This window comes from Capsicum annuum, chromosome 7, assembly GCF_002878395.1.
Source record: "Capsicum annuum cultivar UCD-10X-F1 chromosome 7, UCD10Xv1.1, whole genome shotgun sequence".
Taxonomy (NCBI): domain Eukaryota; kingdom Viridiplantae; phylum Streptophyta; class Magnoliopsida; order Solanales; family Solanaceae; genus Capsicum; species Capsicum annuum.
In genome coordinates this window covers 21,235,059-21,247,729 of record NC_061117.1, presented here as the reverse complement: position 1 = coordinate 21,247,729, position 12,671 = coordinate 21,235,059, and the positions used below count along the sequence as shown (strand labels likewise).

The window sequence follows — 12,671 nt, the reverse complement described above, 5'->3', positions numbered from 1 at the left end:
ATTTATAATTGAACTTGATTATTTATTTTTGTTTGATTATGTTTCTTGTAATTTTCTAGGAATACAAATTGGCATATGTTGTAGATTACGTATATAATTTTAGTGAATCTGTCATTCTTGATTTTATTTTTGTAAGTTGTGTATCTTCATTGTGTTTTACTTCTGTATTTATGTGTCAAAGTCAGCTAATAATTGTGCTTCCATTTTTAAAGTAATAAGAAGTGAAATTCGAGGTGAAAAGAAAATTCATCTAGTTATATTTTTTATAAAGATTTGAAAAGTCTGACAGAAAGTCATGAGACCATCTCTAACTCAGTGGACCAGGCTGAGGACGATCATCTACGACATCATGACCCGAAGGCTATGGAGGCTGTTAATCACGCTCTAGTCGCATGGCCACGATTCATCCACCAAACTTGGTCTCTTGTCTCCTTAGAACTCAAGGATACAATGGTACGAGCCTATAAGACAGATCTTGTTCAAGTAAGGTCGTCAAGATATAATATTTTATGAGTACTTCTTTTTCTACTTTAACTCATTAATATGCATGTTATCTTTTGTAAGATTACTAAGCGTTTTTCAACAAATATATAATAAATCTTATATAAGTCATTATTGATTGTTTCTTCAATATTCCTATTCAGGCGAAGGAATTTAGGTTGACCGCGTGAATGAGACTTCGTACACATTACATGCGTATTTGAAGGTATGTAGTATGTTTTTTATTTTAAAAAAATGATTACTCATTATATGTTTGTTGTCTTTGCAAATTTATTAATTTTCTTCAATCAATATATAAATAATCTGTATAACACTTACTGTAGTGTCAATTGCTATTTTTTAGTAATTTTACTTTTTTTTATTTATAATTTTATTTATTAACGTAAAGCATACGTGCAAAGCACGTGCACTAAACTAGTTACTAAAATAGAGTGAGAATTTTCAGCATTAAAAATATAATTGATAATTCATTAAGCCTCAAAATCAGGAATGTAACAAAGCCATTTTGGCATGCGTTAAATTTTTTATTATAAGCAATCCTATAACAAAATCATCTTATGATGGTAGGTCGACAAACAGTTAATGAGAGGTGGACTAATTCGTACATTCAGAAGAAGTGAAAGATTAGCTACAAGGTACGAAAATAAAGCATGATATCATAAATCACAAAGCAATAGAGCAACGACTATCCACATTTCAATGTAAAGATACTGAATACATTAAAGCTCAAGAATTTAAAAAATGATTAAGCAAAACAGTAAATGGTGGAAGAATTGGAGCACTCGGAGAAAATGTAAAACTAACTATCATGTACGAAACAGAGTATGACTCTAGTAAATTACAAAGTAATGAGAGGCATGCCCAACTCCTTAAATATTATTGGAACTTCCCCTTTTCTAAAATTCTGAACATAGTACTGACAAATGAAACATTGTTTACATAAGTTTTGAGTAGATTAGAATAAGATGATGAATAGTAAAATTTCTATAAATATCATAAATACTAGTTATGCAGAAGGTTATTGCAAGAAACTTGCACAATTACTAAAATAGAGTAGAAATTTTTCAGCATTAAAAAGTATAATTGATAATTCATTAAGCCTCAAAATCAAGAATGTAACAAAGTCATTTTGACATGCGTTAAATTTTTGCTTATAAAAAATCTTACAACAAAATCAGCTTATGGTGAAAGGTCGACAACCAATAAATAGTCAATGAATGGTGGAATAATTCGTACATTCAGAAGAATTGAAGGATTAGTCATAAACAAAGCATAATATCATAAATCACAGAGCAATAGAGCAACGACTATCCCATTCGATATCATTTAAGATTTCTCTTTCTTAAGATCCTGAACGTGACACTAACGCGTGAATTTAATTATTAACTAGACCAATTTGTTGATAAATCAAATAAGGAAAGGACTGCTCATTTATTCAGAAATATGTTTTAAGTCTATCTCCACAGTTCAATATAACAATATTGAATAAATTAAAGCTTAAGAATTAAAAGAAGATTAAGCAAAACAATAAATGGAGGGTGAAAGTATTTGAGCGCTGGAAGAAAATAAAAGACTAATTACCATGCACGAAACAACGTATGACTCTAATAAATTACAGAGCAATGAGGAGCATGCCCATCCCGTTAAATATTGTTGGAACTTTCCTTTCCTAAAATTCTGGACACAGTACTGACATTTGAACTTGATTATCAATTTAACCAGTTTATTCACAAGTCAAGTACGAAAAAATCTGTTCATTCATTTGATAGTACATTTCTGACCTATCTATTTATTGAAAACTCATCTCATAAAGCTACTCTATCAAATCCATAAAACTCAAGATTCAAGACATAATAAAAGCTATCGTAGTGTTTTAGAACAATCAAATTAATTAAGATAAAGGTTATAACTACATCATTTTGACAAAGAATATGTACCTATATGTAGTGCGCATGGAAAAAAAAGTTGGATCATGTTAATCTTAAGTCAAAAAATAATGGACCATTTTGAGTTTTTCCTCATAACTTTCTTTTGTTCATAGTAATAAACTAATAATATATATATGGAGTGAAGTGTAGTACAAAGGTCCCCATTATTCTCTCTCTAGATTTTCTCTCTCTATCGAATTTCTCCCCAATTTGGGAAAATCACTCTCTTCTCTCTCTCTCAAAATCGCAAATCGATACATACACATCGTGTATCTATATGTCTGTTCTCTTACGTAAACCTAGGGTTTTGGTTATCGGAATTCAGATTTGAATTTCACGGCGGCGCCGGAAAACTGAGGGTTTTTGGAATCGTTACGTTTTTTTTGGGGATCTGTGTGATTTGAAATGGATACGACGTCAATGGCGGTAGGGAGTAACAAGGATGTTAAGGATGTTTCGTCTTCGACGGCGGCGGTGACGGCAGCGGCGGCGGCGGTGGCTGAGGATGACGGAGCGATGACGGTTAATTCAGGACTTGCGAAGGAGGCGGCGTTGCTTTTTCAGTCGGGGAAGTATGCGGAGTGTGTTAGAGTTTTGTATCAGTTGTTGCAGAAAAAGGAAGGCGATCCAAAGGTGAGTGAATCTGTATTCGCTTTTTTTTTTTGGATTTTTGTATGTGATGTGTGTGTTTTTATACATTTTTCGAGTTGTTGTAGTGTATATATAAGTGATTTTGGGGTTATATATTTGTTTGGGATTTGCTCGTATCGTTAATTGAATTGATGAGTTGGAGCTGAATTTGCGCGTGATTTTTATTAATTGAATTGATGAGTTTGAGCTCAATTTGCTAGTAATTTTTGAGGGAAAATGTAGTTTTCGAGTTCAAAATTGTGGTTTGAATTGTATTTTTATACGTTTACAACTTGTGGTAGTATATGAGTGATTTTGCGGTCTTATATTGTTTGCCATTCGCACGTGTGTTATTTGAATTGACAGTTTTGAGCTCATTTGCATTTGATTTTCGTGTGAAAATGTAGTTTTTGATTTCAAAATTGTGTTTTGATTTGGATCTTCATACATTTTCAACTTGTTGTAGTATAGAAGTGATTAATAGTTATTATAGTTTGCCCTTTTTCGTGTCGTTATTTTTATTGATGGGGTTGAGCTCAAATTTACGTGCGATTTTCGAGGCACCATCAATTTACGAGGCAGTAGGCAAGACCTTTGCTTATGACGTTGTTATGCTAATTAGCACAGATAACCACAAATGTAACAACAACAAACCCAGTGTATTCCCACATAGTGGGGTCTGGGGAGGGTAAGATGTATGTAGTCCATACCACTACCTCCGGAGAAGTAGAAAGGTTGTTTCTGATAGACCCCCGGCTCAAGACAACGACACAAATGTAAAAAGATTTAATAGTATAACTAGAACAATTACTATTCAAACCGATTTTAAACTTCAAAACTGCATTTTCACTCGAAAATCACGCGCAATAATTGAGCTCAAATCAATTAGTTCAATTAGCAACTCGAGAAAAGCGCACAGCACAGATAACGATTAGTAAGTTATATACAAAACAAAAATATAAAAAGTTGTAAGAATCTATGTTGCACGTACTCGTTGGTTTTGCCGCCGAACCTGTCCCTACGCAACCTGGTGTGGGCACGGGGTGCGTTTCCGATTCGGTCAAATGAATCCGGAGACGTTAACCCAACATCAAGAACAAAGTTGGTTGTCGTCGCCGAAAGGGAGAAAGACCAGCGTCTGTAATTATTATCGTCGATGGAAGTGAGAAATCCGACGATTATAATTGTTGTCGTCGGAATTTGAATCGTTGGGAAGAAAGAGAAAGATATGGTTGGGAACTGGGAAGAATGATGTCAGATCTATTTGGTGGATTTAATAATTATATTATTTTTAAATATAAAAAGAATTATTATATTATTTAACATAGTAAAAAAAGTATATGTGCACAAATATATACTATATATTACTCCTATTGAAAAAGTAACTAAAAGTTAACTTAAAAAGTTAAAGTGGATTTTTAGAATATCTTCGTAACTATATATTTATAATATTTGATTTTTTTAGCCGAATCCTTGCACCCGTATCCATACTCGGATCACACCCCCGAATCTTAATATTTAAATTTTGATGAATATGATTCTCAGATCCGCACCCGTGTTGGATACCCGCACCCGAGTCCATGCAACTTAGGTAAAAATATAACTAGAATAATTACAATTCGAATTGATTTTGAACTTCAAAACTGCATTTTCCTTGAAATCACGTGCAAATGAGCTCTAACACATGGGAAAAACACATACTATAGATAACCATAAATCACTTAGCAAAACACAAATAAATGATGTAATAGTATAACTCGAATAATTACAATTCAAAACGAATTTGAACTTGAAGACTGCATTTTGGCAAGGCCATGATTTTCACTAATTTGAAGAAGTAAACACCAGAAGAAGCCAAAGGGGTTTAACATTTACCATTTACATACATAAAAAATCATTTAACCATGTATTTTTGGTGTAATTTTCCATCGAACTCGTTGAACCCCCTCTCTTCGCCCCTGGTCCTTTCTAGTGGGTGATGATTTTTTCTGGGAAATGGTGGGTTGGTAATTGAGGATCTTTTGATTGGTGGGTAGTTAAATGAGCTTAGTGAAACTGAGGCATACATCTGTTGATTTGTTGTAGCTGGTTTTGGAATATCTTAACTGGCATTTGGATGTAATCATTTGAAGATCTCTAAACTCATTTTATACTATAAGTAGTATGTGCATTGGAATGTGAATTGCTGGTTTGGCTTGTTGGGATGAACAAGGCTTGCTGCGGTCGAGATATTTAAGGGGTCTTTAGTTTTAGCTATAGTTGGGGTTTAAACTTAGTATGCTATTGGCGATTTTAGTTTGGATGATTAGATATCTGCTCTCGGTCTTTGAAGAAAGGTGTTTTGTATTAATCGATTGCCTGATACTCAGTGGTGTTATGATTAATTTGGAGAATGTTTGGTTTAAATTTCACTTTGAGTGGGTCAAGCATTTGATGTTCATTCGGAACTCATGGGTCCATTGGTAAGTGTATGTTTAATGATATCCAACATAAACCTTCAAATGCATCGGTTCGGATGTGTGGCCTTATTTGATTAAAAGTACTTAAAGGGGCAGGGTTAGGCCTAAAACCGCAATGAAGTTATTTCAACTCAAAAAATGAGAGGTCATGTGATATTAGCTTCAACAAAAACAATATTTCCAGTGTAATCCCACAAGTGGGGTCTCTACCTAAGTTAGAGAGGCTATTTCCAAATGCCATATCAGCTAAGAACAAAAAACAATCAAACCAATGATCTACGTAGATGATATCGACTAGTTGGGACTTATTTGTTTTTCTTGCACTTGCATTAGGAATCATTAGCCAAGACATAAGAACAACGCATTTGCTAGCATTGGAATTTGCAAGTTGTTTTGAGTAGTGCATAATGAATATAGATTGTTTATATGGGCCATCTTTCATGCACCTCGATTACTTCTACGAGACAACCTCCTGCCACCACCACTCGCAATAGGTACCCATTAACTCCTTTCACCAAGGCGAGGACAGATGGAAAGAAATCACCTAGTGTATTTTTTGACTCTACCTGGATTTGGACCTGAGACCTTATGGTTCTCAACCTACTTCATTGACCACTAGGCCGCATCCTTGGGTGCTGCCAAGTCATCAAACCGTTTGATTTGTTAATATTTCTTGTAGCTCGGTTTCATGATGATGATGTTCTGTTGCTTCCACTTTAACTTCTAATTGCTTTATTTATGTTGTTCTTTGCTCCTCATGCGCTAGGTTCTACATAACCTTGCGATTGCTCTGAACTTTCAAGATGATTGCTCCCATCCTAAGAAACTGATGGATGAACTTAATTATGCAAAGGTACGTAGAGCTGTATCATTGAAATATGGAGGTATAATAATCTTGTGGTTCATCAATGCCGTTGTTGTGGTACTGCTTGTTTGCTGCTGTTATGCATGTTTAATGATTCTATATATGTTGTGAGCTCCTAGAGTCAGATTTGATCTTAGAGCTCTATTCTAAGTTCTCTGTTGTGAGAGCAACCCTGTTCATGATGTATGACCTTGGCAGAAGGAGTGGCCTTGTTTGTTCTGCAGAAGTTCAACTGTGCATAAAATGTACTTGCTTTGGTTTTTACAAAGCGAAGTTTATGCTTGTTTTGCTCATTTTATATACGCACATACCTCCACCAGCTTAGGAGAGTCATTAAGTGTAAAAAGATGTTTCAGAATATAACTCAAGTTAGCATAAGTGCATTCCAATGAGTCAAAAAACCTTTTGGAAGGTAAAGGAGCCATCCTTGATACATTTAAAGTGATGGACTCCCTTTTTGTAAAATATTGATTGTGGAACCTTGTGAATCGCGTCAGGGTAAGACACGGCAAATTGGTTTGAGGAGAAGAGGGGGAGGGGGTCAAAGAGTTTTAGAACCTTCTTGGAAGAAAATATGTGAAAAAAGGTTCTCATTGCGTTGAATTGGCCATCGGGACTATAAGTCTGCCTCTTGTCATTCATTCTTGTATATGTCTGGATGAGAACTGCACTGAAAATAGAAATAGATTGTACAACTTCTTCAGTCATAGAGATACAAATCAAAGCAAGATATAAAGATCAACCAACTTTTACTTTTCATTTTCTTTCAAAAGGGATTTTCTTTTTTAGAAGTTTTTGTTTTAAAGATTTGACGTAATTGAGAAGCTACAGGCTGAATTTCTCCTTCTGATTTATGTTATCTTTTACTTTAATCACATTAAAAAAAGGAAGAGAGGTGCCACCACAAGCGTTTAGAGCAATAGATGAAAATCAATTTCTAATCAAAGGTTTTGATGAGCATAAGACTCTGGCAATAGTTTAAAGGTTTTCCTCTTCCTTTTTATGTGAACTTTCTGCTTTTACTTGATTGCTATCTGGCAGGAAAGGGGAGCCTTTGACTTGGTTAATCTGTTTTAGGATGTGTGGTATAGAGTAGCTCAGAAATTGTTCTTTCGCAGTTCTTCCTTCTACTTTTCTTCCCTTTCTTAATTAGTCTGTTTCCGGATGTGTGGTATGAGTAGCTCAGAAATTCTTCTTTCTAAGTTCTTCCTTCTGCTTTTCTTCCCTTTCTGACTACTTTGGTTGTTAATATTCCTATTGTAGTATTAACCTTTACCTTATCCAAAAGAATAAATATTCATATTGTATTATAGCTGTTGTGATACATTATCATTGCTTTCAATGTTTAGAAAAGAAGCGACGAGCTTGCTTGTGCTGCTGGTGACCAGGCAGAGCCTGCTAATAATGGTGGAGCCAAAGCTGTGACAGGAGCTAATGGAAATAACAGTGGGCCAAGGCAGCTATCCTCTCAACATAGTTCCAAACTTGTTTATGCTGAAGGGTTTGACCCCTCGGTGACCATGTACAATCTTGTATGTTCAGCTGATACTGGCTTTGGCTGTTTTTTTCCAGATAAATGACATTATCTTTGATGGACCTTTATTTGTAATAATAAATGCATTTGAATTATACAGGCAGTTTGCTGGTTTCATTTGCATGAACATGCAAAGGCATTTTCAATTTTGGAAGGATTGTTTCAGAAAATTGAACCAATAGATGAGGTAAACAATTACTGCAGATTCTGAAATATTAAAAATTCAAATCTGTTCATCGACTAATGAATTTGCTGACAGGAAATAGCCAAGCGCATTTGCCTCTTACTGTTGGATGTTGCATTACTTACTCGAAATGCAGCAAGATCAGCTGTAAGTCGTACATGCCCAACTGTTTGTTTCTCATAAGTTTTTATCTTTTGATTTCATATACTGTCTTATCATTATCGTGATTTACTTGCTATATTTGAAATTATCTTTCCAACAATTTATGACGGAAACGATTATATTGATGACTATGGAGGTCTTGAGTTTAGTTACATTGCCTGAGGGTTTTGTATTCTGTAATTGTAGTTAACAGGTGTGTAACCCATAGAGGTTAAGTCTTGATTTCTTTAGTTTCCTTGTGGCAATTAAGGTTAGACAAGAAGATAAGACAGAAACATAAAATTCTCATATTGATAGGTCTAGGATTGCCTTGGACTATCTTATGCATCTTCAAATTAGTCTGGATGAAATGATTAAAATGTGATGGTGTTAAGTCATGAGTGCATTTGTAATTATGATCAGTGATGGATTACTTCAGTGGAACTAGGTGTTTGCATTTGGTTTTTCAGTTTTCTGTTTTGATTTTTTGAAAGATGGCGCCAATCAGAACTAAAATGAACTTTGTTTGGTTCGATTTTTCTCTTTTCGGTTTGTTTTTTCTTCCGGTTGTGTCATACAAGATAATATGGATCTAATATAATAATATAGTAGCATATTTGAATAACTATTTTAATAATGAGTAATAATGTCAAATCTCTTAAATACCTTTTCTAAATTCAGTCCACATTATTGAAATAATTAACTAATGAACACCATTAATAAGATAGTAGTACATTTGATGCGGTAGTCAGCAACACTCCTAATCTCCTATAAAGGCATAATGCAACAATCAAGATGAAGAAATCTTCACGTACATCATCATCATTAAAGCAAAATGTAGGTAATATTTAATGCTAGTAGATTCCTTGACTGACCATATGCCAAGAATTTAATGTGTTTTATAGAAAAGTTACTTTAGGACTTCTCTCTAAGCAGAGAAGCTTTGATGAATGTATATGTAATAATTCATTTTTCTCTATTTTCGGTTTTTATTTTTTTCAAACCTGAAACCAAAAGGAGAAACCAAAATTGTAAGTATTAATCTGAAACCAACCAGAAACTTGAACTTTTTTATACATTTCTATAGCTAAATGAAGATCACTATTTTTATCAAGGATAGTTGTTTTTCGTTTTTGTTTCCATTGTTGAAAATTTGCCTTGCTTTTTTGTAGGATGGTTGAATCAGTGTTGGAGTCTCGTGTTTGTTTTCTAGTTCTATTATATTGCTTCTTTTCCCTTTTGACTTTATGTAGCGAACTTCTTTTCAATTTTTTGTTCCAAATAGTTGAATTATGATTCTTCTTCCAGGATGTGATCAGCTATGTGGAGAAGGTCTTTTGTAGCAGTAGTTTATTGAGTCAAGTTGACAGTGGAAACTCTGCACTGCCAACAGCTTCAGCTGTTTTGAAATCAGCTTCGTTTCCCAGCAATTCTACTATTCCTGATGCATCTAATCCAGATTCACCTGTTGCTGGGATATCCTCTGAAGGTTCTCTGACTCGGACATTATCAGAAGAGGGACTTGAAGACGAGCAAGCTCTGCATTTAATATCGTCCATGGAGATTGGTGGGCAGAACCTACCACGACAGTCTGGCTTGAAATCTTCAAATGATTCAACAAGGAGCCAAACTGATGAATCTATCTCAACTGCTGATATGAGGATTAAACTGCACCTTAGCAAGGTCCAATTTCTTCTCCTCACCAGGAATCTTAAGGCAGCTAAGCGTGAAGTTAAGATGGCTATGAACACAGCACGGGGGAAAGATCATTCTACGGCTCTCTATTTGAAGTCCCAGCTTGAATATGCTCGTGGAAATCATCGAAAAGCAATCAAGCTCTTGATGGCATCAAGTAATCGGGCAGAAACGGGAATATCTAGCTTGTACTACAACAACCTGGGGTGCATATATTATCGACTTGGCAAACATCACACTTCTTCTGTGTTTTTTGCCAAGGCTCTGAGTAATAGCTCGTCTCCATGGAAAGAGCGACCTTTAAAGCTCTCAACCATCTCACAGGATAAGTCTCTTCTCATAACATATAACTGTGGTGTGCAGTACCTGGCCTGTGGGAAACCATTGCAGGCTGCAAACTGTTTCTATAAGGCTAGTCAGGTTTTCTACAATAAGCCTCTTTTATGGTTACGAGTTGCAGAATGTTGTCTAATGGCTCTTGAGCAGGGACTGCTCAAGTCCAATGATGTTGTGGCTTCTGACAGGTCTGAAGTTAAAGTTCATGTTGTTGGGCAAGGAAAATGGAGGCGACTTGTTATGGAAGATGGGATATCAAGAAATGGACAAGAAAGTTTTCCTGGTAAGGAAGATTTGGCGACCAAGGATAGACAGCCTAAGTTATCGGTGCCACTTGCTCGTCAGTGTCTTCTGAATGCGTTGCATTTATTGAACCATTCTGAATCGAAAGGTAACAAATCCACACAGCCTCATGCTTCTGGTTCGGAGGATAGTGAGACAAGAGAAGCAGTACCATCCAAGACCATGAACTGTAAGAATGGATCAACTGCCGACCCTAAGGCACTGAATGCGCCAACTTCAGGTCAGGTTAGTGCAAACGGGGAGGTGAAAGAGCAAAAGGGTGTGGGCAGTCAAAATGCATCCTTCTTGAGTTCTATTGGTGAGTATGAAGCTTCTTGTAGAAAAGAGAATCTGATGATTGAGCAAGCTGTATTGGCTGATTTGGCTTTTGTAGAGCTGGAATTGGGAAATCCATTGAAGGCCGTTACAATTGCAAGATCTCTATTGAAAGTCCAAGAATGTTCTAGAATATACATCTTTCTAGGCAATGTGTATGCAGCTGAAGCTCTATGCTTGCTAAACCGGCCAAAGGAAGCTGCAGAACATTTGTCAACGTATATATCCGGTGGCAAGGTTGTTGATCTGCCGTTCAGTGAAGAGGATTCTGAAATGTGGAGACAGGAGAAAACGTTCGATTCTGAAGATACTAATGTTGGATCAGCGGCTTTGAATTCCTTTATATCAGAGGAATCTCAAGCATTTGTGTTTGTTAAGCCAGAAGAGGCCCGTGGAATTCTCTTTGCAAACTTAGCTGCCACATGTGCTTTGCAAGGCGACATTGAACAGGCTCAAAATTATGTGGTACAAGCACTTTCAACGAAACCTCAACATCCAGAAGCTATTCTCACTGCAGTATACGTGGATCTTTTGCGTGGGAAGGCAGAAGAAGCTATCACCAAGTTGAAACAATGTAGTCATATTAGATTCCTACCAGGCAGTTCGACTTTGAAAGGTTCATCGTGATGATTTGTATCAGTGGTTTTTACTGTTGTTGTCCAGCCCACCTTTCAGTTATGAGTTAGCAGTAGTTCAGGAATCCCTTGATAGAGTATATGTATCATATATATAGCTCAATTCAGGAATAAGTTTTCGTTTTCCAAATTTTTATGATTTGCAGTTTTAGAGTTGAGGAAGTGATAGTGGGTGGCTGGTGGGGCTAAGATTATTTTGGGATGTATTTTTCATGCAGAGAGCCTTTAGTCTGTCTAGTTCCCTTTTAGAGATATCTAGATGAATCGTGAACTTATCAGTTCTTTCATAAATTTATTTCAATCCCTCAACTTATGGCTTTCATTATATAGATGCAGTTTGGAAGGGGTTTTGCTTTTTAGAATCGTACATTCACCAATCGTGAAAATTTCAGTGTGTATTCAACGTTTTAATGCAGGTCAGTTGTATTAATTTTCAAGTTGAATTTACTTTTTATTGGCTTTTTGCTGAGGATTTATCAGAAATAGCTTCTCTGCCTTTCAAGGTAGGGGTAAGATTGGTATAGTACTCTATCCTCCTCGAACCCCATTTGTGGAATTAAGCCAGACGTTTTTACTTTTGTCGTCTGTCTATGGACGATGAGGGCAATTGTTGAAGGGTTTGGACTGGGACAGGAGAAATTAAGGGTGGGCGTTTGGTACTTCGGTTTGGGTTTGGTTTTTTTATTTTGATTTTTTCGATTTTCGGTTATGAAATTAGGTGAACCGAAAATCGAACCGAATTAATTCGGTTAGGTTTGGTTTATGTAAGTTTCGGTTCGGTTCTATTTGGTTTAATAATTTTGGTTTTTCAATTTTGGGCCTGTTTAATGGGTTAAATTATATTTGTAAATCGGACTAGTTTAACTTTTTTACGTTAAAGAAAAATCAATCTAAACTTGTAATGTTTTCTAGGTGACAAATGAGAATAGTCACCTCTAATGCAAAAATCAGATGGAGGATTATATATTAATTTTCGGTTGCAAAAATCAATGCAAAAAGTAAGTAACTTTCGATTTCGATTGTTGAATGTATTTGAATTATGGGGCTTTGGGCTGTAGGCAATAGCGGGTTGTAGTTAAAACCTAAAGGAAAAAATACATAAGATAGAATACTTAAGTATTAAATTACAAAAAATAACAATATTT

General features: G+C 35.6%; 1 protein-coding gene and 1 non-coding gene across 3 annotated transcripts; one reads left to right on the top strand and one right to left on the bottom strand.

The window, feature by feature from the left end:
- Nucleotides 1-279: 279 nt before the first annotated feature.
- On the bottom strand, nucleotides 280-493 carry LOC124886341. The gene has a single exon (XR_007043427.1). It is a non-coding gene; the product is annotated as a small nucleolar RNA U3 (small nucleolar RNA).
- Nucleotides 494-2,384: 1,891 nt separating this feature from the next.
- On the top strand, nucleotides 2,385-11,835 carry LOC107877743 (CCR4-NOT transcription complex subunit 10). Of its 2 annotated transcripts, XM_016724449.2 has the most exons (6): nucleotides 2,385-3,062; nucleotides 6,285-6,371; nucleotides 7,733-7,915; nucleotides 8,018-8,104; nucleotides 8,177-8,248; nucleotides 9,551-11,835. In XM_016724449.2, exons 1-6 carry the CDS (start codon nucleotides 2,835-2,837, stop codon nucleotides 11,516-11,518), a joined length of 2,625 nt encoding a protein of 874 aa, XP_016579935.1. In that variant the 5' UTR covers nucleotides 2,385-2,834; the 3' UTR covers nucleotides 11,519-11,835. The 2 variants fall into 2 exon arrangements, with proteins under 2 accessions (XP_016579935.1, XP_047249404.1); XM_047393448.1 differs by lacking the exon at nucleotides 6,285-6,371 and having other exon boundaries at nucleotides 2,577-3,062.
- The last annotated feature ends 836 nt before the right edge of the window (nucleotides 11,836-12,671 follow it).

Excerpts from the sequence above, each read along its gene's own strand:
- LOC107877743 (XM_016724449.2), top strand. The coding sequence starts at position 2,835 with ATGGATACGACGTCAATGGCGGTAGGGAGTAACAAGGATGTTAAGGAT. Across the intron at positions 3,063-6,284 it reads AAAAGGAAGGCGATCCAAAG|GTTCTACATAACCTTGCGAT; the intron begins GTGAGTGAATCT and ends CTCATGCGCTAG. Across the intron at positions 8,105-8,176 it reads AAATTGAACCAATAGATGAG|GAAATAGCCAAGCGCATTTG; the intron begins GTAAACAATTAC and ends ATTTGCTGACAG.